Below are 27,685 nucleotides of genomic sequence, written 5' to 3'. Positions count from 1 at the left end.
CCCAGCTAGGATGCAGACTAGCCACTGTTTGCCTGCCGAGGCTCCACCCTGCTGTTGTGAGGCTCGCCCCGGCTCCGCTGTTCTGCTGTTCTCTGCCACGCCCTGCGGCGGAGTCTCTCTGTTGTAGCGGGTTGCCTCGGCAATGGCAGGCTGCGTCAGCAGTGGGCGTGTATCTCAGTAGGGACGGGTTGCCTCGGCAACAGCTGGCTGCGTCAGCAATGGGCGTGTATCTCAGTTGGGGCGGGTTACCTCGGTAATGGTGGCCGCCCCTCCCCCTCAGAGCGTCTCGGGCCGTCTGCACGGGGCTTGTTTGAAATCGCGGTTTTGTTCGTCCCACTGGGCCAATCCTAACGCTCTGTTCCTGCAATCCCCTGGGCTGGCCCACTGTTCAAGTCTAGCTCAGTCTCAAGTCCAGCCCTCTCACGTCTCCAGTTGCCGGTTCAATGGGGCACCCGGACAAGTGCGCCCTGTGGGGAGCGCTGGGTAGGGCCGGCCGCCGCCACCCCAGCTGCCGGCTTCGCCAGGCGTAATATCTGCCTGGCGTCCCGCGTCTCCTCTTCACTTGGGAATTTCCCCGTTCCGTGAGCAACAAAGATCAGTCTGGAAATGCAGCTCAGACTCACCTCTCCGCAGACACAACAAGAACTCCAATCCTGGGTTGTTCTCACAGCGCCATCTTGAGTCCTCCCCCGTGAAACATATTTAATGAATTAAATTTCTTATCAGATTTCTTCTGTAGCAATCTAGGAAACTGTATTTTGGAAGATATTTGAAATTATGTAATTCTTGAATAAAACATTTTTCAAACTAAAAGAAAAAAAGACAAAAAGGAGATAGATCCAAGATGGCTGATGGTTAGCAGCTTGGGATAGTGGCTCCCAGTGAAAGCGCAGAAAACGAGAGGATACCACACTTTCAGATGAATTCATGTTTAATAATTGCAGGCATCATGCCCCCCACTTTCCCCTGCCCAGACAGCAGGAGGGGTGGTGCAGGGGCTGGGGCTTATGCCCCCAGCAGTGAGGACAGCAATCCTGAGAGTGATTTTCAGAAAACAAAAAAGTACCCCAAGAGCAGGCATTGGTGCCTGTACATACACCATACAAGTGTTCATAAAGATGTACATTGTTACACCTTTAAATTTGAAAATACAAAATTAGCCAGGTGAGGTGCTGCAAGTCTGTAATCCCAGCTACTTGGGAGGCTGAGGCAAGAGAATCACTTGAATCCTGGAGGCGGAGTTTGCAGCAGAGATTTCACTCTAGCCTGGGCAACAACAGTGAAACTCTATCTCAAATTAGGAAAAGGCCAGATGCAAAGGCCAGATGCATCTACCATCTTATTTATAGGAAATGTCCAGAATAGGCAAATCTAAGTCATAAAATAGATTAGTGGCCTGAGGGGCTAAGAAAGTAGGGGGAGGAAGTGTGGTTAAGGAGTATGAGTTTTTCTTTGGGAGGTTTATGAAAATGTTGTAAAATCTATCATGATGGTTACAGAACTCTAAATATACTAAAAATCATTGAACTGTGAATGTTGAATGGCTGGGTTGTATGGTATGTCATTATACTTCAACAAAGCTGTTAACAACCCAAGAGTTTCAAAAAAAACACAAAGCCCTACCACAACACCCCTGCTTCCTCCTTCCACATTCTGGGGGAGCTGAAGCCACAGACAGGTCTCTCTGGGTTAGAGCTGCTCCTGCTGATCAGGTAATCTATGGTGGGAAAATGACTTCAGATCCTACTGTTTTCAAGGTCTCACTGGCTTTTGGTGGTTGTTGTTACTGTGCTTTAATTTATGTGTGGATTTTGATTAGTGAAAAAGTGGTTTTGGAGATAAAATAATTCTGACTCAGTAAAAAAACAAAAATGTATGTACTTATGTACTTGTACACCTCACTGGTGGCTTGCTAGTAGTAGAGACAAGTTACACCTCTGTGGCTTTCTGTAAATTCATTTCTTTTTCTGAGTGAAAAATCCACTTTAATAATCCAGCTTCAGCTTATCTGAGAACCTCCCCTTTCAGGTACAAAAAGCTGGCAGAGAAGTCTTTCCAAGAGGGCTCAATCCACTAAGAGATTATGGCTCAGAGAAGGGAAGAGCTCAGAGAAGCCCTTGAAGAGGGCGAGGGTCTGGAGGACTGCTGTGGTGCAGGCCATCTCCTAGATAGAGTGCATGGCCAGTTGGGGGCTGCCTAAATCCAGCACCTGCAGCCCCAGCTGAGAAGCCAAGATGGGTCCAATGGTGGTTCCACAGGGGGAATCATTCTGGACCATGAGGTCCTGTATGGGGACATTGACTTTCTTGGCCACCTCTCAGATCAGGGCCTCTGAAACTGTGTTTGAGACATAGTGTTACTTTCTGTTCACCTTGATCACAGGACCCTTGTGGAATAAGGGCCAATGATTCTCCTCATGCTTTTCCAGGTAGCTGGGGTGCATGGCATGGGCATGGGCCATGTCTGCGCTGATCATGAAGGACCTGGGTATGACTTCCTCGAAGGTCATCAGGTGCTGGCACGAGGCTGAGATCCACTGCAGCACCAGTTCTGTCAGCAGTGACTGTGTTCCCTTTGCACTCTCAGACCCCACCTCTTCGTTGTCATAGAGTGTAATCATTCACATGTGAGAATTCATGGCCAGGGAGCCAGGGCCTGCACAGGAATCTATCAAGGCCGGCAAGGCACAGAAGCAACTGTGCAGATTGTCCAGCTGAGGAGCAAAGAAGAACTCATCATAGGCACCACCCAGTATACTTTAAAATGCAGCAGGAGGGAGGAGGAGGACTCAAGATAGTGCTGTGAGAACAACCCAGGATTGAAGCTCTTGGTGAATGCGCAAAGAGGTGAGTCAGAGCTGCATTTCCAGACTGATCTTTGTTGCCCACAGAACGGAGAAATTCCCAGGTATAAAGGAGATGTGGGATGCCAGGCAGAGGTTTTGTCTGGTGCAGGCGGCAGCCGGGGTGGCGGCGGCTGGCCCAACACAGCCCTCCGCACAGGGCGTGCTTGTCCAGGTGCCCTGTTGAACCGGCAACATGAGACTTGAAAGAGCTGAACTTGAGACTGAACAGGACTTGAACAGTGGGCTAGCCGAGGGGATTGCAGGGACACAGCGTTTGGGGTAGCACAGTGGGACAAACAAAACGGCGATTCCAAATGCTCCCGGTAAAGACGTTCCCTGAGACGCTCCATGGGGGAGGGGCGTCCACCATTACCGAGGCAACCCGCCCCTACTGAGATAAACGCCCACTGCTGACGCAGCCTATGGTTGCCGAGGTAACCCAATACAACAGAGAGACTCCGCCACAGGGCGTAGCCCATGGGAGCAGGGCAGAGACCACAGCAGAATAGCAGAGCCTGCAGCAACAGGGTGAACATCACAAAAGCAGGGCGGAGCCTCGGCAGGCAAAGAGTGACTAGACTGCCTCCTAGCAGGACAGGACACCTAAACAGACATCCAGAAATAAAGCCCCAACCCGCCAAGACAGGGCATCTGAAAAAAAAGGGTTTTTTAATGAGCTCAGTTGCAGCAGAATTAAACATAGTAGCCTAACATCCCTGAATAAACAACAGAGCTCACATCTCAGCAACTGACCTCCTACAAAGTACAGACTGTCTCCTCAAGCAGCTCCCTGACTCCTCTATATCCAAAAGACTGACATTTGGCAGGCATCATCCTAGGACAAAGATAGCAGAAAAAGAAACTGGTAGCATCCCTCACTATTCTGAAGCTGCTATAGGTGCACCCAAGACAAGCAGGGCCTGGAGTGGACCTCAGCAGTCGTACAGCGAAGGGGCTAGACTGGTAGGAAAAAAATCAAGTAACAGAAATACTTCATAACCAACAATCGGAGTGTCCACTCAGAGACCCAATCGAAAAGTCAGCAACTACGCAGACAACAGGTGGATAAATCCACAAAGATGGGAAGAAACCAGCGAAAAAAGGAGGAAAACACCTGAAACCAGAACACCTCGCCTCCTAGAAAGGACCAAAACTCCTCACAAGCAAGGGAACAAAGCTGGATGGAGAATGACTGTGATGAAATGACAAAATTAGACTTCAGAAGGTGGATAATGAGAAACTTTTGTGAGCTAAAAGAACATGTATTAACCACTGCAAAGAAACTAAGAACCTTGAAAAAAGATATGAAAAAAGATTCGAGGAAATGTTAACAAGAATGGATAACTTAGAGAGGAATATGAATGAATGAAAGGAGCTGAAAAACACAATACGAGAACTTCACGAAGCACGCACAAGTTTCAATACCCGAATTGACCAAGCAGAAGAAAGAATATCTGAAGTCGAAGATCAACTCAATGAAGTAAAACGAGAAGCCTAGATCAGAGAGAAAAGCGCAAAAAGGAATAAACAAAGTCTCCAAGAAATGTGGGACTATGTGAAAAGACCTAACCTACATTTGATAAGTGTACCAGAAGGGAACAAAGAGAATGAATCCAAGCTGGAAAATACTCTTCAGGACATCATCCAGGAAAATTTCCCCCACCTACCAAGACAGGCCAACACTCAAATTCAGGAAAAACAGAGAACACCACAAAGATATTCCTCAAGAAGAGCAACTCCAAGGCACATAATCATCAGATTCAACAAGGTTGAAATAAAGAAGAAAATACTAAGGGCAGCCAGAGAGAAAGGTCGGGTCACCCACAAAGGGAAGCCCCTCAGACTCATAGCAGATCTCTCGGCAGAAACACTACAAGCCAGAAGAGAGTGGGGGCCAATATTCAACATTCTTAAAGAAAAGAACTTTCGACCCAGAATTTCATATCCAGCCAAACTGAGCTTCAGAAGTGAAGGAAAAATAAAATCCTTTGCGAACAAGCAAGTACTCAGAGATTTTGTCACCACCAGGCCTGCTTTACAAGAGCTCCTAAAACAGGCACTACACATAGAAAGGAACAACCAGTACCAGGCATTCCAAAATCACACTAAATGCTAAAGAACATCAACACAATGAAGAATCTACAACAACTAACAGGCAAAACAGCCACTTAGCATCAAAATGGCAGTATCAAATTCACACATAACAATATTAACCCTAAATATAAATGGACTAAATGCACCAATCAAAAGACACAGACTGGCAAATTGGATAAAAATCAAAAACCCATCAGTGTGCTGTATCCAGGAAACCCATCTCATATGCAAGGATACACAAAGGCTCAAAATAAAAGGATGGAGCAAGATTTACCAAGCAAATGGAGAGCAAAAAAAAGCAGGAGTTGCAATTCTCATCTCTGATAAAATAGACTTTAAAGCAACAAAGATCAAAAGAGACAAAGAAGGCCATTACATAATGGTAAAAGGAGGATTGATACAGCAAGAAGAGCTAACAATCCTAAACATATATGGACCCAATGCAGGAGCACCCAGATACATAAGGCAAGTTCTTAATGACTTCCAAAGAGACTTAGACTCCCACACAATAATATTGGGAGACTTTAACACTCCACTGTCAATATTAGACAGATCAACCAGACAGAAAATCAACAAGGATATCCAGGGCTTGAACTCAGACCTGGAGCAAGCAAACCTGATAGACATTTACAGAACTCTCCACCACAAATCCACAGAATATACATTCTTCTCAGCACCACATCACACCTACTCTAAAATTGACCACATAATTGGAAGTAAAGCACTGCTCAACAAATGCAAAACAACTGAAATCATAACAAACAGCCTCTCAGACCATATGCAATCAAGTTAGAACTCAGAATTCAGAAACAGACCCAGAACAGCACAGCTTCATGGAAACTGAACAACTGGCTCTTGAATGTTGACTGGGTAAACAACGAAATGAAGGCAGAAATAAAGAAGTTCTTCGAAACCAATTAGAACGAAGACACAACGTGCCAGAACCTCTGGGACACATTTAAAGCAGTCTCTAGAGGAAAGTATATAGCAATAAGTGCCCATATGAGGAGAATGGAGAGATCCAAAATTGACACCCTATCGTCAAAATTGAAAGAGCTAGAGGAGCAAGATCAAAAAAACTCAAAACCCAGCAGAAGACAAGAAATAACTAAGATCAGAGCTGAGCTGAAGGAGATTGAGACATGAAAAACCCTTCAAAAAATTAATAAATCCAAGAGCTGGTTTTTTGAAAAGATCAACAAAATAGACAGACCACTAGCCAGATTGATTAAAAATAAAAGAGAGAACAACCAAATAGATGCAATAAAAAATGATAAAGGGGAAATCACCACAGATTCCAAAGAAATTCAAACCATCATCAGAGAATATTACAAACAACTCTATGGGCATAAACTAGTAAACCTGGAAGAAATGGACAAATTCCTGGATTCCTGTGTCCTCCCAAGCCTAAACCAGGAGGAAGCTGAAACTATGAATAGACCAATAACAAGGTCAGAAGTCGAGGCAGCAATTAAGAGCCTACCACACAAAAAAAGCCCAGGGCCAGACGGGTTCACAGCCGAATTCTACCAGACACACAAGGAAGAGCTGGCACCATTTATTCTAAACCTATTTTAAACAATCCAAAAAGAGGGAATCCTTCCCAAATCATTTTATGAGACCAACATCATTCTGATACCAAAACCCGGCAGAGACCCAACAAGAAAAGAAAACTTCAGGCCAATATCCATGATGAACATAGATGCAAAAATCTTCAATAAAATATTGGCAAGCCGATTGCAACAGCAAATCAAAAAACTTATTCATCATGATCAAGTAGGATTCATCCCGGGGATGCAAGGCTGGTTCAACATACGCAAGTCTATCAACGTAATTCACCACATAAACAGAACCAAAAACAAAAACCACATGATTATCTCAATTGACGCAGAGAAGGCATTTGACAAAATTCAACAGCCCTTTATGCTAAAAACCCTCAATAAACTCGGTATCGATGGAACGTATCTCAAAGTAATAAAAGCTATTTATGACAAACCAACAGCCAATATCATACTGAGTGGACAAAAACTGGAAGCATTCCCTTTTAAATCTGGCACTAGACAAGGATGCCCTCTTTCACCACTCCTATTAAATATAGTACTGGAAGTTCTAGCCAGAGCAATCAGGCAAGAAAAAGAAATAAAGCGTATTCAAATAGGAAAGGTGGAAGCCAAATTGTCTCTATTTGCAGACGACATGATAGTATACCTAGAAGACCCCATCGCCTCAGCCCAAAAACTCCTGAAACTGATAAGCAACTTCAGCAAAGTCTCAGGATATAAAATCAATGTGCAAAAATCACAAGCATTCGTCTACACCAATAACAGACTTAAAGAAAGCCAAATCAAGAGCGAACTGTCATTCGCAATTGCTACAAAAAGAATAAAATACCTTGGAATACAACTCACAAGGAACGTAAGAGACCTCTTCAAGGAGAACTACAAACCACTGCTCAACGAAATCAGAGAGGACACAAACAGATGGAGAAACATTCCATGTTCATGGTTAGGAAGAATTAATATCGTGAAAATGGCTATACTGCCCAAAGTAATTTACAGAATCAACGCTATCCCCATCAAGCTACCATTGACTTTCTTCACAGAACTGGAAAAAACCACCATGAACTTCATATGGAACCAAAAGAGAGCCCGCATAGCCAAGTCAATTCTAAGCAAAAAGAACACAGCGGGGGGCATCACACTACCGGATTTCAAACTATACTACAAGGCTACAGTAATCAAAACAGCATGGTACTGGTACCAAAACAGAGATATAGATCAATGGAACAAAACAGAGGCACCGGAGGCAACACAACATACATACAACTATACAATCTATGATAAACCTGACAAAAACAAGCAATGGGGCAAGGATTCCATGTTTAACAAATGGTGTTGGGAAAACTGGCTAGCCATGTGCAGAAAGCAGAAACTGGACCCCTTCCTGACACCTTACACTAAAATTAACTCCAGATGGATTAAAGACTTAAACATAAGACCTGGCACCATAAAAACCCTAGAAGAAAATTTAGGCAAAACTATCGAGGACATAGGAGTAGGCAAGGACTTCATGAACAAAACACCAAAAGCATTGGCAACAAAAGCCAAAATAGACAAATGGGACCTAATGAAACTCCACAGCTTCTACACGGCAAAAGAAACAGTCACTAGAGTGGATCGGCAACCAACAGAATGGGAAAAAATTTTTGCAGTTTACCCATCTGACAAAGGGCTGATATCCAGAATTTACAAAAAACTCAAACAGATTTACAGGAAAAAAAACAAACAAGCCCATTCAAAAGTGGGCAAAGGATATGAACAGATACTTTACGAAAGAAGACATATATGAGGCCAACAATCATATGAAAAAATGCTCATCGTCACTGATCATCAGAGAGATGCAAATCAAAACCACATTGAGATACCATCTCACGCCAGTTAGAATGGCGATCATTAAAAAATCTGGAGACAACAGATGCTGGAGAGGATGTGGAGAAATAGGAACACTTTTACACTGTTGGTGGGAGTGTAAATTAGTTCAACCATTGTGGAAGACGGTGTGGCGATTCCTCAAGGCCTTAGAAATAGAAATTCCATTTGACCCAGCAATCCCATTACTGGGTATATATCCAAAAGACTATAAATCGTTCTACTATAAGGACACATGTACACGAATGTTCATTGCAGCACTGTTTACAATAGCAAAGACCTGGAATCAACCCAAATGCCCACTGATAATAGACTGGATTGGAAAAATGTGGCACATATACACCATGGAATATTATGCAGCAATCAGAAATGATGAGTTTGTATCGTTTGTAGAGACATGGATGAATCTGGAGAACATTATTTTCAGCAAACTGACACAAGAACAGAAATTGAAACACCGCATATTCTCACTCATAGGCGGGTGATGAAAAATGAGAACACATGGACACAGAAAGGGGAGTACTAAACACTAGGGTCTATTGGGGGGAAAACGGGAGGGCCAGTGGGAGGGGGATGTGGGGAGGGATAGCCTGGGGAGAAATGCCAAACGTGGGTGAAGGGGAAAAGGAAAGCAAAGGACACTGCCATGTGTGTACCTACGCAACTGTCTTGCATGCTCTGCTCGTGTACCCCAAAACCTAAAATGCAATAAAAAATTTAAAAAAATAAAATAAAATAAAGGAAAAAAATTAAAATAGCATTTGATTGTGACTGAATCACTTATTCTAATGAATGCTGGTCTTAGTTTTGTTTCCCAGCATTCCTTTTAGCATCAATACAACAAAAGCAAATATTTGCCATTGGAAAAAAAATATTCAAAGACAGGAAGACTGTAAATGAAATCTGTGACCACAATTATTCAATGTTTCATCACGATGCTTTCTAATACTGAAAAGTTTAAAGGCATAGTCAAAATTATTCCCCCAAAGATGCTTTGAAGAAATCAATGAAACTAGAGAAACAAAAGTGGGAGGACACTCAATGTGACTTTAGATGTCGCTGTGTCTTGTGAGAAAAAGTAATCTACCTTTTAGAGGATCACAAATAATTACTGGAAGCCCAGACTCTGGAATGTTTTAAATATAGATGTCAATATCACTAGCAATGAATATGATTAAAAAGGGATCTGTGTTTTATTTGTGTAATGCAATACCAAAGCAGTATTTAACGCTCCAAGGAAAACAAGTTATATCTGAAATACAGTTGACAATATCAGAATCAAAATAAGCTTCCTGACCAGGCATGGTGGCTTATGACTGTAATCCCAACACTTTGAGAGGTCAAAGTGAGGGAGACCAGCCTCACAAACATGGAGAAACTCCATCTATACTAAAAATACAAAAAATTACCCAGGCTTGGTGGTGCGTGCCTGTAATCCCAGCTACTGGGGAGGATGCAGTGAGACAATAGCTTGAACCAGGGAGGTGGAGGTTTGTGGTGGGCCAAGATCACACCATTCCTCTGCCCTATTGTATATGTAAAAATGCAAATTCACTGAACCAGACTGAATTGTATTCAGTGGAAGGCTGATCAAAGGATTCAAAACAATGCAACCTTTTGTTTTATCAACTTCTGACCTGGAACCACCCCCCACCCCACCTTCCTACTTCTAGTTTTTCCACCTTACTGAACCAAATGATTTTACATCTTACACATATTGACTGGTGTCTCATGTCTCTCTAAAATATATAAAAGCAAGCTCTACCTTGACCACCTTGGACCCATGTTGTTGGGACATCCTGAGGCTGTGTCATGGGCATGTCCTTAGCCTTGGTGAAATAAGCTTTCTAATTGACTGAGACCTGACTCAGATATTTTGGGATCACAATCCACAATCAGAGATGTGCTATACAGGTATGTAGCCTGGGAGCAATAAGCTATACCATATTACTTACATGTGAAGTGGGCTACACCATCTAGGTTTTATAAGGACACTCGAAGGTGTTTGCACAAAGATGAAATCACTAAGGACAAATTTCTCAGAAAGTATCCACATCATTAGGAGACGCGTGACTGTGGGGGGGTTTTTTTGCTTGTTTTTTTGTTTGTTTGTTTTTGAGATGAAGTTTCGCTCTTGTTTACCCAGGCTGGAGTGCAATGGTGCAATATTGGCTCACTGCAACCTCTGCCTCCTGGGTTCAGGCAATTTTCCTACCTCAGCCTCCTGAGTAGCTGGGATTATAGGCACGCACCAGTATGCCCAGCTAATTTTTTGTATTTTTAGTAGAGACAGAATTTCACCATGTTGACCAGGATGGTCTCGATCTCTTGACCTCGTGATCCACCTGCCTCGGCCTCCCAATGTGCTGGGATTACAGGCGTGAGCCACGGCGTCCAGCTGCATGACTGAGTTTTAAATGGTTAAAACCTAGGAGAAAAAAAGAAACCAAACTCCTGTTATGGTTTAATAACAAAGCTTAATAGAGTTAACATATTTCATCTAATCTAAGACGCTAATGATTAACAGACATTATTTTATGTACCTATTAGGTTGCCAATTAAACCAACTTTCTGAATGACAACAAAAATGTGAACTTACTTTTATTAATGTCAGTAAAGTAAAATGAAAATGAATTATGGTTCTGATTAAAGTAAAAAAGGAAGAAGCCATTAGCCTGAGGTCTTGTCTAAGCAAACGGAACCAAACTTGGAGGCATGTAAACTGACTTAAAAACACGAACCAACCAAGCAATCAATGACAAAAAGCCCAGCTGCCAGTCGGCTGGATGACTAGGGACGCTGAGGGAACCATCCCCACAAGAGACGGTCGCCTAGCTGGAGCCAATGAGAAACCTCACTTAGCTGCCACCGCTAAGAGCTGAAGCCCCAAGCCCGGTTTTCTGTTCTTGTGCTTCAGGCGTGATTCATGAATCATTCCTTTGCTCAAATAAGCCATTTAAATTTATTTTGCCTAAAATTCTTCTAACCCCTAACTCTAACCCTAACCCCTAGCCCTAATCCTCACCCTAAACCCTAACCATAAATTAGTTTCTACACTTGCACTGATATGTCAGTGTTGGTTGTTAAAGCTGCTGTATTGACAAGGCCGCATGAGTATTGCGGATTTTATAGTAACACTTTTGGAGAGAGGCCCCGCATTAGCATCATAGGTGTTTTCTACATGAGCACTGTGGGTGTTGTATTCGTACTCTGGATGTCATGTCTGCCTTAGGAACGCTCCATTTGTGTTCTGAGGCTGCGGTGAGCACCTCGCACTGCAACCGCCGGGACTTGGGTGGCGAGAACCCAGGTGCACGGGATTCAGAGGGGCTTGTGGTGTCCAGTTTTCCACACCGAGATCTTCCTACTAGTCTCTGACCCTAAGCAGTCAGGAATGCAACAGGAAGGATTTTACTCACCGTAGCACGACCCAGAGTTGTCTGGAACCGAGGCTGTGCCCGCTAGGTCTGTGCGGTGGAGAACGCAGCTCCGCCCTCACCGCGCCCCACAGGTGTGTACTGAGGAGAATGCAACTCCGCAGACCGCCGTGACATGACGCCTGCGCCGTGACACCATCTGAAAAGGCAGCCTCGGGCGCCCTCTGCTGGTGGCCAGGCAGTGCCGGGCCCTCTTGCTCATGGCGCTGTGCCTGCACCCCTGCTAGCAGCTAGGGCCACTGCAAGGTCCTCTTGCAGTAAGAACCCCGCCCCAGGGTCTGTGCTGAGGAGGACGCAGCTCCGCCCTCACCGTGCCCCACAGGTCTGTACTGAGGAGAATGCAACTCCACAGACCGCTGTGACACGACGCATGGCGGCGGTGTGACACGATGCACACCTGTGGCGGAGCATCAGGAATCTGAAAGGCGGGCGTGGGCATCCCCTGCTGTGCCTGCGCCCCCCACTTCTGGCAGCTAGGACCACTGCAGGGCCCTCTTACAATGTGGTGACCGTCATCACCTGCTGGCAGCTGGAGCACTGCAGGGCCCTCTTGCTCAGTGTAGTGGCAACATGCCCCCTGCTGGCAATCAGGGCAATGCTAAGTCCTCTTGCTCACGGTGTGGTGCCTTTGCTGCTGGGCACTCTTACTCGCGGTGTAGTGGAGGCACGCCCCCTGCTGGCCGCTGGAGACACTGCAAGGCCCTCTTGCTCATAATGTCTTGGTAGCATTCCGGTACTGGCAACTAGAGCACTGCAGGGTCCTCTTGCTCATGGTGTGGTATTCATGTGCCCCCTGTTGGCTGCTTGGCACACTGTAGGGCCCTCTGGCTCACAGTGTAGTGGCAACATGCCCCCTGCTGGCAATCAGGGCAATGCTAAGTCCTCTTGCTCACGGTGTGGTGCCTGTGCTGCACTGCAGGGTCCTCTTGCTCATGGTGTGGTATTCATGTGTCCCCTGTTGGCTGCTTGGCGCATTGTAGGGTCCTCTAGCTCACAGTGTAGAGGTGTCACGCCCCCTGCTGGCAGCTGGGACACTTCAGGGCCATCTTGCACACAGTGCAAGCTGGGACACCACAGGTCCCTCTTGCTCATAGTGTGGTGGCTGGCGCCCCCTACTGGCCTCCTTCTGCAACACTTAAAGTCAGAAAGCCAGTTATTCAACACCCACAGTTCTGGAAATTCAAACTGAAACAGAGCTATTACTGGAAAGAGCTGATGTCCCAGGTCTTGTCTAACTTGGAAGAAAGAGTTTAACCAAGAGGCAGTACAAAGACGGCAGATAAGTTTATTGAAAATAAATATAGTGTAAAGAGCTTATTATAGAAAATATAAGTAGGCCCCAGGTGAGGCGCGGGCTGATTGTGCAGGAAAACAGCTCAAGAGTCCTGTGCAGGGAATTTTATTTTGTACTTCTTCACATTCCTGCCTCTGTCTCAACTCTCCACGTGTTTTGTCTGGTTTTTCTGCTCCTACCTTAGGTCCCCGACTTGCCCCTCTTTGGCTTGTGGGGCCTCCTCACTGTTGGGGGCTGGCTCCTTCCCACCTCCCAGGAAGGCTCTACAGCAGTCACGTCTGTACCTCCTGTGCCTATCTCTTTTGGATGTCCTTCCCTGCCCTAATATGTACTTATGGTGCCAAGTTTCTCTTAAAAATGCCCCCTTTGTCCTTCTTATCAGCATGTAGATAGCAATTTTCTGACATTTTAACTGTAGAGTAAATGATTGGGGCACCCTAAGAAGAGTTCTAGGGTGTTTCTTTCTGCATAGGTACCTCTTCTCCCTCCTGCCCACACTGACAAGTGCCCATCCACTCCAGCATTAGAGATGCTACTAATATATAAATTTTTTTATGATCCCTCCAGGTGAGCCTTCCCATCATGTTCATGTCTAGCTATCCAACCTACTCTGACAGAGCCCACTATCCTGTGTCTTTCCCAAAAGTAGTGAAGGAACAATTCATTGGAAACCATAGAAAAAGAAATGAATGTAGATGAAAACTTTACAACTCATACAAATAATCACTCAAAATCATCCTTACACTAAAAATGCAAAACTATACAATGTCTAGAAGAAAACACAGAATATAAGCTATGTGCCCTTGGGTTTGGTAATAAATTTTAACAAACAACACAGTGTCAATACACACAGAACAAAGAACTAAGCAGATTTGTTAAATATTAAAAGTGTATACTCTGGGCCGGGCGCAGTGGCTCAAGCCTGTAATCCCAGCACTTTGGGAGGCTGAGGCGGGTGGATCACGAGATCAAGAGATCGAGACCATCTTGGTCAACATGGTGAGACCCCATCTCTACTAAAAATACAAAAAATTAGCTGGGCATGGTGGCACGTGCCTATAATCCCAGCTACTCGGGAGGCTGAGGCAGGAGAATTGCCTGAATCCAGGAGGCGGACGTTGCGGTGAGCCGAGATCGCGCCATTGCACTCCAACCTGGGTAACAAGAGCGAAACTCCGTCTCAAAAAAAAAAAAAAAAAAAGTGTATACTCTGGAAAAGACCTTGTTAAGAGAATAAAAAGACAAGCCACATATTGAAAGAAAATATTTGCAAAATACAGATGAGACAGAATTTCTATTCAATATACAAAAAAATCTTAAAGCTAAGTAAAACAGCCCAATTAAAGATGCACACAACTCTAAACAGGCACCTCACGAAAGGCTTTAAGAGAAACCAGCCATTTCAAAACATTCCACCACTGATACTAACCAACTGCCTGAAGCTTCCTCTCCTTTCTTGCCTGATAAGAGACCACCCATGACAAAGAGGTTCTGGCCAGCATACAGAGGATGCACAGAGCAAGTTTTCACGTCCTGTGCTTCACCTTTTAATGTCAAGAGGGCTGAAAACTCCACCCTGGGATTATGCTAACACTGCCATTTTTGGTACATGGGACCCATGAAGGAGTAAGAAACTCAATTGCACGTGCATGCATTTCTCCTTTCATAAATATTGATGACCCATCCTAAAGCTTATTATATATGTGTATTTGGCCATGCCACTCACCATAAATTACTCTTTCTTTTACCTCTCCATTGAAATGTCTGCTTCTGCCTTCTGGCTGGAGGCTATGCTTCCCAGGTTGTCAGGACTACCCTGCAGGCTGCAACCCTTCAGAGGAAATAAACCTCTCACTGGGTGCAGTGGCTCATGCCTGTAATCCCAGCAATTTGAAAGGCCAGGGCAAGTGGATCACCTGAGTTCAGGAGTTTGAGACCAGTCTGGCCAACATGGTGAAACCCCGTTTCTACTAAAAATACAAAAAATTAGCTGGGTGTGCTGGTGGGTGTCTATAATGCCAGCTAATTGGGAAGCTAAGGCAGGAGAATCACTTGAACCCGGGAGGTGGAGGTTGCAGTGAGCCAAGATCACGCCATTGCACTCCAGCCTGGGCAACAAGAGTGAAACACCTTCTCAAAAAAATAATTAAATAAAAATAAAGAAATCTCTCCTTTCCAAATTTATGAACCACATCATTGTTTTTAGTTTAGTGTTAAAAAGTTCAAAAAGACCTTCCATATTCTCCCACAGAAGCCCTAGAAATTGTCATTTTGTTTATTTTGGATGCCTGAGAACTTGTAATCAAATGAGTAGAAATGTTGAAATTGTGCTTTACCAGCTATGTGTCTCTTAATCCAATCAAGCAAATGTCAAAAATTAACCAACAGAATATTCATGCCTGATTCATGAATATGATGCGTCTTTATCAGAAGGGAAACTTGGACACAGAAATATGCACAGGGAAGGTTTGTGAAGCCTGGTGCTTTGCTGTCATAAGCAAAGAAACTACCAGAAGCTGGAGAAAGGCCTGGAGCAGATGCCTCCCTAGGGCCTTCAAGGGAGCACAGCCCCACCAACACCTTCATTCCAGACTCTGCACTTCAGAACTTGGAGACAACAAATCTGTGTGGACAAGGAGGGATGGGGCAGGAGTAGCCTCCCTGAAGCTCTCCCTGAGTCTCCACCCCATTGTACCCAGAGCTGACCCTGAGCCTCCATCCTGCTGTCACTGGGGCCCTGAAAACTCAGGGCTAACCCAAACCCCACCTCTCACACCTCCCCTGGCTCCTCCTCCAGCTATCCACACTTTGGAACAGCCATCATGTCCCATTCATCTCTAGTAAAGGTGCCTCAAGAAGGCACAGAAAGAGGCACAAGATGGTGCCTCACCTGTGTCCACTGGGCCCAGGCTGGCCCTTTAAGGAGGTAAGGGCATATCCCTCTTCTCAGAGAGGTCAGGGATAAGGCCAGAAAGGGGAGAGGGGGAAGTGTTTTGGGGGGGTGCTCTGGGCAAAGGATGCTGAGGGCAGTGGCCCCTCCCCACAGGTGGAAGTGGAGCGGGTGAGAAGTCTTCAGCCTCTCGTTGGACCAGACCTCTAACCATTGCATAGGTGCCACTTCTTGGGAAGTCCAGTCCCAGTCAAAGGTCAGCTCCAGAGATTTTATTTTTCCCAAAATGGACATGATGCAACTGGCTGAGTCATGGTTCTAGAATTTTCAGGACTGAGCCTGCTCCCTGATGAAAGTGAGCAACACGCCCTGGCAGTTCCTATACAGCCAGCACCTAGAAGCACATACAATAAAAAAGAAAATATAAGTTCTTTGGGAGACTGATCCCAGAATTCCAACATCTAAATAACATTTGTGCTCTGAATAGATAACTGATAACAAAAAAAAAAATTTTTGCTCCTTCAGACAGCTGAATGTGGGAAGATTATGCCAAAACCATTACCCGCCATCTTCAAAGCCCTATTCTCTTATGTACTTGGAGCTAGCCATTTCTCCATTTGTTCATTCCAATTCCACATTTATTAATGAAAAATAATGCCTTCTCTACATCTACTGTGAATGTTACAGAATCAAGCAATAATACAAATATTTGCTGAAAGTAAATACATGTTAGTAAGGAAAAAACGTTCTTAAGGTTTTGAAAAGAACATATTCAAGAATTTGAATCCCACACAAGGTGCAGAAGCAATGCTCAGGATGAGGTGCCCTGACTACGTTTATTAACATAATTTGTTTATTAGCTCATTAAAATCTATGTTTCTGTTTCCTTCAATTTTTCCCAAGTTCCAGACTGACAAAAGTATTTTTACATAAACATTTGATTTTTACATTACATACTTAATATCTCTAAACTTGAAATTTGCTTTGTACAAGTCTATGGCTTTATTACTTTTCAAAACAAAAGTCACATTAAAATACAAACTACTCAAGAGTAAATAGTTGTCAAGATTGTGGTTTATGATATAGATCTTACAGACAATACAGAATATATTACGATTTCTCTGAAAATGGAAAGTAGTATATGATACTGAATTTCTGGTATAAGGTGCACAGGAAACCTTACTTACAATCCTTTATTTTCATAAGGTAAACACCAAACTATTTCTCACAATTTTACAACCATATTTTTTTAAACCAAATTCTGGTTTTAAAAGCACAAACTGACAACACATAAATACGAAATGCTAGGAAATGTCTAATATATGAGGGAAAAACATGTCTTATGCATTGTAATGTAATTTTTTATAATCTAGCATAAAGGCAAATGTGGTTTTTAAAAAATGTAGCCCATATACAATTATAGGAAAAAAATTAGTCAAGCCACCTAATATAACAAATTTCACAGATAACACTCATTTAATATGTCCAAAAATTTCCATGTGTCTACATATGAGTTAGAATAATGCCCACAAGGATCTCAAAACTACAACATATTAGCAAGTAAATGTAAATCACACATCTCTCTCTCTGAAAGAATGAAGCTTGACTATGAGTTAAAAGGCAACAACTATGAACTAACTTTCTTTAAAATGGCTGAAGTTGGCCAATCTAGAGCAATACACGTTTTCCCAGCTATACATGCAAACTGTATTGTGTAGCAAAAATGACTCAGTTACTTACAAATGCAGAAAAGATCCAAAATAACCAGAGCTCAGCTAAGCTGGCAAAACCACAGACTCCCAAAAAGCTGAGGATTAAGATTAAAAATAAAATCTGGATATTTAATCCTACATCAACACTCTGAATTTATGTTTACTGTTAGTAATTTATACTACTCTTTTTATTGGGTTAAAAAAAAAGTTTTAAAAAGAACCAATGTTTTGGAATAAGCGATGTAACTTTGATCATCCTGCCACGTGACTACCAAAGGGGCTGCTGTACTTTGAGCCCTACCCTTAGTAAGACGGCTCTCCACACACAAGGCCCAGAGATGGCCGACTTCACAAGCTAGTGTGAGTTACACTGTTCTCATGCAACACTAAATGTATGCTACTAAAATACATACATTTATTCTTATGAAAAATTACAAAACTAACAAATCTCTTTTTCTCCAGATTTATAAAAGATAGAATCTATGAATCAGTACTCTAATGTGATCACAGAAAAATAGCAAACTGAAGTCAAAAGGCATAGGCTGCCCATAACACAGTCCTGATTCTATTTCCTGCAGGCCTAATACTTTCTACCTGTTCTGAGGATGGAGGGTGTCAACACCTAAAATTGGGTAAAGAATCATCCCTGCAGTTAGGGCAAATGTAACTTTGCTTACTGCTTACACGCAGGAAAAAACTTGCTTCATTTTCGAGGATATTCTTTTAAGGATGACTTGACAGTGGTTCTTTTAAAGATATCAAAAGAAGGTGTCAAAAAAAAACAAAAAACAAAACAAAAACCTCTTTAGAATTCTGGAATTCCAGAAAGATTACCTGGCTGTTCATTCCTCCACCCCATCAAAATTTTTCCTTTGAAAAATTACAACTGACAACTCGCCTAAGATTTAATTACCTTACTTAAAATAAGGGAGGGCTTCTCAATAATGTTTCCCCACTAGAAACTAACAAGTTCAGTGATACTCCGTGCCAGTAATTAAGTGGCACATATCGTAAAAATTCAAACTTGGACACAGGTGTGTCATACCCGCGAAAGATTTTATACATTTATAAGCTTGTGCTTTCACACTTTATAAGCAACACAGGTTAGTTTCCACTTCAGTTTTCATTTATAGTGAGTAACATGCATGTTGTATCAGAAATGGTCATCAGTCACTCTTATGCACACTTTAGTGTTTCATCACAGCTGAAAAAGAAACACCTTTCTCTTTTTCTCTATGAAGATCCTCTCCAATTTGGGAAAGCAGTCTTCTATGGAATGTAAGTCTTGTTGAATTATGTAAAGAAATCATACAACTGAACAAAATTTTAGAGGTCAATCGGGAACTAGAAAAAAACCATGATGTGGATGAGTCCAGCAGTTCCCTTCCCCACAACATCTGCTTCCAGATCACTCTTCAGCCGCACACAGGCAGCACAAACTTCAAACTCAGCAATCTGCTCTTCCTCATTTCCCCCTTTCAAACAGGAGACTTATTTTTCTCTGTAATAAAGCAAGTAGTATTTCAGGGGATCTGGCAGAGGGAGGCTCAGGACCTTCTGGCGTAGGAAGTTCACTGGGGGGTCGGGCTTTGTTTCAGGCAGGGTCTTCTCTTCTTCTTCCCTCCGTTCCTCTTCCAAGTCTTCACAGCTGTTGTCATCTGAGGGGTTGGAAATACGACTGGCAAAGACTTCTTTGTCCAAAAAGACAATCGTTTCCATGCGACGGCGGCGAACTCTTCTTCGCTTAAACTTGGGGGTGTTCTTTAGTCCGTTTCCGTTTTTGCTGACAGTTTCCTGATGAATAATCTTCTTAATGGTGCCCCGGATGGCGATGCGAGCCAAGTCCTGGAGGCTGCGAACTGCCACTGGCGCTGCAGCACAAAAGAATGACACACAGTCAGACTCATCTGAGTGACACCACCACACCTAAACACCTAAAAACCGTAACATCGTTTGAATTAACTGGCAAATTGACGAATATGTTATAAGAATATGAGAGCATGCTAAGCAAATGTCAATTAGTGCTCCAATTTACTGATACTTTTCAAAAGATATTTTCAAATGCCTTAATCCTTAACTTTGAAAGGAAAAGGGAGCAATATTGCTTGGCTATATTAATCAGTGCTGGAATTAAAACTGGGTTACAGTTTATTCTTATGACAGCCTAGTTTCATTACTCTATTATTTGCTGTGTTCATGTGTATATTAATACTCAACTACTAGTAATAGAGTGAATATGTCTCCAACATTCTTTTTTCTTGAGACACAGTCTTACTCTGTCACTCAAGCTGGGGTGCAGTGGTACAATCTCAACTCACTGCAACCTCCGTCTCCTGGGTTCAAGTGATCCTCCAGCATCAGCCTCCCCAGTAGCTGGGACTACAGGGACATGCCACCATGCAGGCCAGGCTCTTCTCAAACTCCTGATGTCAAGTGATCCATCCACCTGGGCCTCCAAAAGTGCTGGATTATAGGGGTAAGCCACCATGCCCGGCCTAACATTCTTTTATCTATTAATATTTTCATAGTTATTTATTAATTGAATATTTGTTCCTTTTTCAGTAAAGTAGGAAAATGCAAATCCAAACATTTTTTCAGAAAAAAAAAGAAACATCAAAGCACTTTTAGGAGAAAGATTTGACAATTAAAGCTCACAATTTCATGCTGGCAATATTTCTCAAAGGCAAAGAAATTACATTAAACTAAAAATCAGCATAGCTTTTCCCCTACAGTACTCAGCTTCTCCAAAGAACAAGTCTGCACTACAGAAAGCGCTCTTGTGTTGTGCACAACATTTTCTTTTTTGAGACAGAGTTTCGCTTGTCACCCAGGCTGGAGTGCAGTGGCGCGACTTGGCTCACCACAACCTCCGCCTCCTGGGTTCAAGCGATTCTCCTGCCTCAGCCTCCCGAGTAGCTGGGACTAGAGCCGTGAGCCACCATGCCCAGCTAATTTTTGTATTTTTAGTACAGACGGGGTTTCACCATGTTGACCAGGATGGTCTCGATCTTCTGACCTCGTGATCCACCCGCCTTGGCCTCCCAAAGTGCTGAGATTATAGGCATGAGCCACCGTGCCTGGCCTGTGTACATTTATTACCAAAATCAGAGAGGCCTGCACTGAATCTCAGCAATCGTCACTGTTCTTTGGAAACTGTCTCAGACAGGCTTGTTTGTGTCCCGGGCTCTTGGCACTGAATAAGTAGACACCTTTCCCCTTCAACCTTTCCTGCTTTTCTGACTCCAGAGGCAAGAGGTCCCATATCCTTTCTCCAGGATAGGCTCCAGCACTTCGTCTCTTCATTGAACCACACGATCATGCCTCTTGCCCCATCTGTGACCCAGCTCCTTCCTCAAGTACTGTCATCCTTCCTTCCTTCATCATCTCACAACAAAAAAGATTATTTCCAGAGCCACTGGGATCTGCTGTTGCCCCAGAGGCTGAAACAACTCCTTCCGAAGTCCTCAGAGTTCATCTTCAGCTTTGGCCTCCCTAGATCTCAAGGTGTCGGCTTGGGATAAGGAACCCAGTGCTCGCTGCTCCCCTGGCCCAAGTCACAGCCCTCTCTCTGATCTCCACAGCTCTTTTCTCTTGCAGGCTCTTCCTCTTCCAGCCAGTCCAGTTGTGCTCCTAACGTTCCAATTTCTATCATTTCCCCCTCTAGGTATGACTGCTAGTCCTTGGTTTTACATCCATTCTGTGGTTTTAAATGACAGAGGCCAGCCAACAGCTCCCAAGTTTCTAATCCAGTCCTGATCAGGATCCTGATCCTCCCACAGACCCAGGTCTACAACAGACAATGAACACCTCAGGCTCACAAGTCCTTCCTCAGATGGACTGTATCACTGTATGTATCATTCAATCTTCTCCACTGTAGAAACCAGTGTCTTAGTTTTCATCTTTATCTCTCGCCTGGAAAATTCCAACAGCTTTCCACTGGTTTCTGCTTCCAATGTGTCCTGTGTCCATTCAATCAGAGAGCTAACCTATCCCTCTCACGCCACACACATCTACACTCACATGACCCCACACTGCATTTCCACACTCACACGACCCCACACCACACGACCCTATATCATGCAGGTCTAAACTTACACACCCCACCCCACGCATCTACACTCACATGATCCCATATCATGTATGTCTACACTCACAGTTTTCTACTCCACTGTCTTCACAAACATGACTTTACTAGTCTAGGAAACTCTAGCCCAGGAAAAGAAAAGTTGCAAATAACTTGATGGGTCTCTTAAGAAACTCTAAAAGCATCGCATTAATGTTGATCGTCTAACACTCTCTTCAAAGCTATCTCCTCAAAACAAGCATCCCAAGTGCCCACCACGTTGTCATGATTCTTAATCAGGCCAGAGGAAACCCTCACAGGGAAAGACTCATTTAACCAGACCCTAAAAAATTCTCATAAGTATCCCAAAGATGTCCTTGCCTTCCCAAACTCTGCTAAGGCTCTGGAAGCTGGTGCCTTCCCCACCAAGAGCAGCACTTACCTAAAAACGTTATTCTGGTGAGATTTTCAGAGCATGCATTTGACAGATTCACCCTCCACCCAACCAGCAGGCTTAACCAGGATACAGAGGCACTGCATCTTTTATTTAAAGTATCTGATAGCTTTCTCCAGCCTACATGATAAGCCCAATTCTAACCTACATACCAGTAGTCTCTCCCACCTGTCTCAACTCTGACTACATGGGGGAACACGCCCTTTGACTTCTGTCCTGCCGTTGCTGATACTTTTCTCCCCTTTGTTCTGTTTAGGGAATTCTTTTTTGCCCTTGAAGACCAAGCACATACATCATCCTCTGTCAAACCTTCCCTAATTACTCAGACCCTTTTGCATATCCTCTTGTTGCTCATTATCAAATTTCAAGAATCATGTCTATTTCTTAGGACCTGTACTTAGCAGAGACCAAAACAAAGTGTAATCATTTAATAAATGATTCCTAATAAATTAAAAAACATTTCTAGAAGAGATTTGCCAAAATGTTATTGTCTCTGGGTGGGACTATGCACAATTTTTTTCCTTCCTAATATTTTTGGTATTTTCCAAATTTTCTAAATGATCAGAGCATCTTCCGTGTGAGTTGTTTAAATTTTAAAATATTAGGACGTTTTGCTATTGTGCTGGCCCTGGTATCAGTTCCTTGCTCAGTCTGCATCCTAAACTAGTAAAATACAAAGGCTTGCCTGTGGAAGCTTCTACAGAAAGTCTCCTATCCACACTCCAGTAGATTAGCTGCAATGTGTTCTCTACCCTTCATCTACCCACAAGGCAGCAGGCGCTAAGTAGCCCTGGGGAACAAAAGCCCCATGACTCTGTAGGAGCTCTTTGGCTGATGGCTCTCTCTGTAAGACCTCTCCTAGTGGAGGTGGCAAATACGCTAAGTCCCCTATGTGGCAAAATGAACTCCCTTTTATGTGCGTCCTTTGCTTTCAGTGGCGTGACCAACAACAGCTCTTTGTAGATTTAAAAGATGGCTAAAATAACCTGAAATAGGCTAAAAATAGATTATAATTTTTTAAATGCCTGAAATTGCTTGTAGAATTTTAAAGTTTCAGCATGGGAGTAGTGCTGTTTATTATCAGAAGGTTCTTTGAAAATTTTGTTTCCTTTTAAAATATAATGAGACGAAAAAGATCTAAAAGATAAAGTAAGTAAAGACTGGTAGACTGCTAGACTGGTAGACGACTGGTATACTCACGCAACTGGACAAGTCTTGGTTTTCCTGACTCTGAATGGCAGGGCTGGATCAGAGGAGCAAAAGAAACAGCGAGAATCTTTTTGGTTTCCCAAGCTGAAGGACCGGTGCGTGTTATCTTAGTCAACTATCCAAGAAACAAAATGAGAATATTCAAAATATTTGGCTACTAAATAGCTCATATTTAAATATAATCCTTCCTATACATACTATAAAAATACACAGATATGCTTACAATAAAATGAAGTATTTTGACATACAGACCCCTAATGAGATGTGCCATGTAATGCATCTATCTTATGAATATGCCTGCAAAAATGCTTAACCTGAATATATTCAGGACCTAGGCCTAAGTAATGTTTATAGAAAATATATATTAAAGAGAAACTAGTTATAGGATAGCAAGAGGAAACAACCACACAAAGAATGTGGGGATTCTTGGAAGAACGCTCTTGCACTCTCCAAAAAAAGTCAATATTGAGGGTGAAAAGGGGGTCTGTTCTAAAGTAAAAAGTAATTAAAGATACATACCAACCAACTGAATCCTGACCTGCTTTTATTGGTGGGGGGCTAACTCCCGATAGGCACTATAGTAACAGATACTGTTACAGTATCCCTGTTACTTTTTTAAATGCAAACTTGTCATCCTGGAAATCCTAGGCAATTATCCTCATGCTTTGGAGATAAATACTGAAATGTTTAAAGGAGCCTTGCCCTGACATCAGCCCCGCAAAAGCACTGGAATCTAGTGGCTTAACATACTGCAGTGTAGGTCATCAAAACATTTCTCTTGAATTAAAGTATTAGGAGCACCAGAGAACCTTCTTAGATACAACCCTCTGTGTGCTGCACGTGGCTGGGTCAGTCTCCAAGTGGCCTACCCAGGTCACGGAACTATTTTTGGTCAGTTCTTTCATGCTATGATTATATGCTGATCTTTTCTAAAAATATCAAAGTCAGTAAATCCACTAAAAACTAAGATTCTATGTCATGAATCTTTTAACCTAAAAGGATTAAGTAGCCATGTACTAGGTAAACATCAACTAACATTCTTGTATACCAGCAAAACTTATGTTTATTTAAACATTTTTAAAAGTAGACTTTCTAGTTATAATGAAAAACAAGTATTTCAATATAATCAATAAATGATGTATGAAACCTTAAATGAAACTATAAACCTCTATTTCATGAAACATTATAAAGATGTCCACAATCCTCAAATTAATCAAGATGATACAATTCGAATAAAAAATCCAATGCATTTTTATATAGCAACAAAGATTTCTAATATCACTTGTATCAGTAAAGACATCTAAAACAATATTCTGCCAGGTGTGATGGCTCATGCCAACAACTCTGGAGGCTGAGGTGAGAGGACTGCTTAAAGCCAGGAGTTTGTGATCAGCCTGGGCAACACAGTGAAAACCTGTCACTAAAAAAAATAAAATTAGCTGGGCATGGCAGCATGTGTCTGTAGTGCCAGCTACTTGGGACGCTGAGGCAGAAGGGTTACTTGAGCCCAGGAGTTTGAGGTTACAGTGAGCTATTATCATGCCACTGTACTCCAGCCTATATGACAGAGAAAGATCCCATCTCCAAATTTTTATTTAAACAATTACAGGCCGGGCGCGGTGGCTCAAGCCTGTAATCCCAGCACTTTGGGAGGCCGAGGTGGGTGGATCATGAGGTCAAGAGATTGAGACCATCCTGGTCACCATTGTGAAACCCCATCTCTACTAAAAATACAAAAAATTAGCTGTGCATGGTGGCGCATGCCTGTAATCCCAGCTACTCAGGAGGCTGAGGCAGGAGAATTACCTGAACCCAGGAGGCAGAGGTTGCGGTGAGCCGAGATCAGGCTATTGCACTCCAGCCTGGGTAACAAGAGCGAAACTCCGTCTCAAAAAAAAAAAAAAAAATTACAAACTCCTAATTTTTATTTTTATTTTCCTAGTTCTTTGTGACTGAGAGGCATTCTTCTTGATGACCAATTCGTGTCTGTTAATCTGTTCATTTACTATGAACTATATTACCCAGTGAAATATAGTAACAGACAAACATGCATGGCCAAACAGCAAACTTGGACAAGACTCTCACTAAGCAAAGGGTTCCTGTACAATGCATAACATCAAGGCATTTATCGATTAGACTAACAATGAGAATACATTTATTCTAATACTTTTATATATAATTATAATAACAGAACAATTATAATAGATTAACAATTAGAATTAGAACAGTGGGGGGAAGAGGGGAAGGAGAAGGGGAAGGAAGAGGGAGGTGACGGGGAAGGGATAGAAGGAGGAAAAGAAACAGAGAAGGAAGATGGAGAAAAGAGTTTCACGTGTAGTCTCTGAAGTACATACCTGAATCAGGTTCTGGCCCCATCTAGAATATGTGTATGACCTCACAAGCTCCCTCACCTGTCCCTGCCTCTGGTTCCTAATTTGTGAAATGCAGGAATTTCTTAAAAGGGTTAAGTATACATAAACTGCCCAGAACAGACATTGGCAAAAAGTGTGCAAAAATGTCAGTTATGAAGGGAATCTGACCTTCTCTTCCAGCGGCATGACAAGGATCCCTCCCACTTTGAGAAGATTCTTCATGTACTCTTCGTGCTCTTTCTGCACACCAGCCCCACAGTATACACGATCATACTGAGAACAATCCGGAGAAATCTCCAGGCAATTCCCAATAACAAAGGAGGGTTCACAGAAGTCAAACCTGGAAGTACAAAATGTTTCCTGCAACTAAAGGTATCACATTGCAACAAGTATACACAGTAAATCTATGCTAACCACAGGTTAAAATCCCACAGCAATGTAACAGTTTACAGAGCCAGGGAGCTGGAAGAAAAGAATTACAAACGTCCAAGAATTAATTCCAAAAAGAATTTCACTTTATATCTAGAACTCTAGAAATGCCAAACAGAATAGTATAAAAGTAAATATCAAAAGTATTACCCGGATTTAACACAATCTCCAGTCACTATTGTCTTTGTCATCTTATCATCTTGTGTAAGATCTATTAATACTACACGAGTGAGATGTGGGGGTGGCAAAACTACGTTTGGGGTTTCTAAAAATTTTAATCCCTAAAATAAGAACTGTAATGCCTTATTTTAAAATGGCAAAAGCTAGTTACATATACTGTTTAGAGACAAATGCAACAATTTTATTTTAGAAACGATTAGGTGGTAAAAAGTTATCTTAAATAGGAAACGTGAAAATTGAGCAAAATGAACATTTTGTGTTTTCTTCTATTCTTATATTGCTGAGAAATTACCTTTCTTTTTGAGACGGAATTTCACTGTTGTTACCCAGACTGGAGTGCAATGGCACAATCTCGGCTCACCGCAACCTCCGCCTTCTGGGTTCAAGCAATTCTCCTGCTTCAGCCTCCCAAGTAGTTGGGATTACAGGCATGCACCACCATGCCCAGCTAATTTTTGTATTTTTAGTAGAGACAGGGTTTCACCTTGTTGACCAGGATGGTCTCAATCTCTTGACCTCGTGATCCACCCGCCTCAGCCTCCCAACGTGCTGGGATTATAGGCATGGGCCATCACGCCCGGTGAGAAATTACCTTTATGTAGGTGTAACATTTAGAAAAACCTAAAACCCTCAAATACACAGAATTTTTTTTTTTTAAATTAGAACAGGCACATGGCATCATCTCCTAACACAGTGGGTTTTGTTATTGTTGTTCTTTTCTTTCTTTTTTTTTTTTTTGAGATGGAGTTTCGCTCTTGTTGCCCAAGCTGAAGTGCAATGGCACAATCTCGGCTCACCGCAACCTCCGCCTCCTAGGTTCAAGCGATTTTCCTGCCTCAGCCTCCCAAGTAGCTGGGATTACAGGCATGTGCCACCATGTCCGGCTAATTTTTTTTTTTTTTTTAATAGAGATGGTGTTTCTCCATGTGGGTTAGGCTGGTCTCAAACTCCAGACCTCGGTCAGCCATCCAAAGTGCTGGGATTATAGGCGTGAGCCACTGCACCCCACCCATCCTACCATAGTTTAATCATGCTTGCTGGCACATGAACACTAATAAGCTGATTTCTTTCTATCTGATCAAAAGTTTGTAAAACTGGCCAGGCGCAGTGGCTCACGCCTATAATCCCAGCACTTTGGGAGGCCAAGGCGGGTGGATCATGAGGTCAAGAGATCAAGACCATCCTGGTCAACAAGGTGAAACCCTGTCTCTACTAAAAATACAAAAATTAGCTGGGCATGGTGGCGTGTGCCTGTAATCCCAGCTACTCAGGAGGGTA

The 27,685-nt window shown here is 42.9% G+C and overlaps 1 protein-coding gene and 1 pseudogene across 10 annotated transcripts in view; both read right to left on the bottom strand.

The window, feature by feature from the left end:
* Nucleotides 1–2,027: 2,027 nt before the first annotated feature.
* Nucleotides 2,028–12,176, bottom strand: LOC100392807 (aspartyl aminopeptidase-like; annotated as a pseudogene).
* A 4,428-nt stretch (nt 12,177–16,604) lies between these two features.
* Nucleotides 16,605–27,685, bottom strand: part of PCMTD2 (protein-L-isoaspartate (D-aspartate) O-methyltransferase domain containing 2) — a 29,115-nt gene continuing 18,034 nt past the window's right edge. For 6 of the 10 annotated variants that reach the window (XM_035299184.3, XM_035299191.3, XM_035299189.3 and 3 more), the window contains 3 exons: nt 25,967–26,138; nt 23,418–23,541; nt 16,605–19,571 (listed from right to left, as the gene is read on the bottom strand). In XM_035299184.3, coding sequence (XP_035155075.1) covers nt 19,192–19,571; nt 23,418–23,541; nt 25,967–26,138 — 676 coding nt within the window. In that variant the 3' untranslated portion in view covers nt 16,605–19,191. The remainder of the gene's footprint in view (nt 19,572–23,417; nt 23,542–25,966; nt 26,139–27,685) is intronic. The other 4 variants (XM_035299192.3, XM_078372215.1, XM_078372214.1 and 1 more) reach the window with 1 other exon arrangement.

This window comes from Callithrix jacchus, chromosome 5, assembly GCF_049354715.1.
Source record: "Callithrix jacchus isolate 240 chromosome 5, calJac240_pri, whole genome shotgun sequence".
In the NCBI taxonomy this organism is placed as follows: domain Eukaryota; kingdom Metazoa; phylum Chordata; class Mammalia; order Primates; family Cebidae; genus Callithrix; species Callithrix jacchus.
This window is presented reverse-complemented; position numbering and strand designations above follow the sequence as displayed.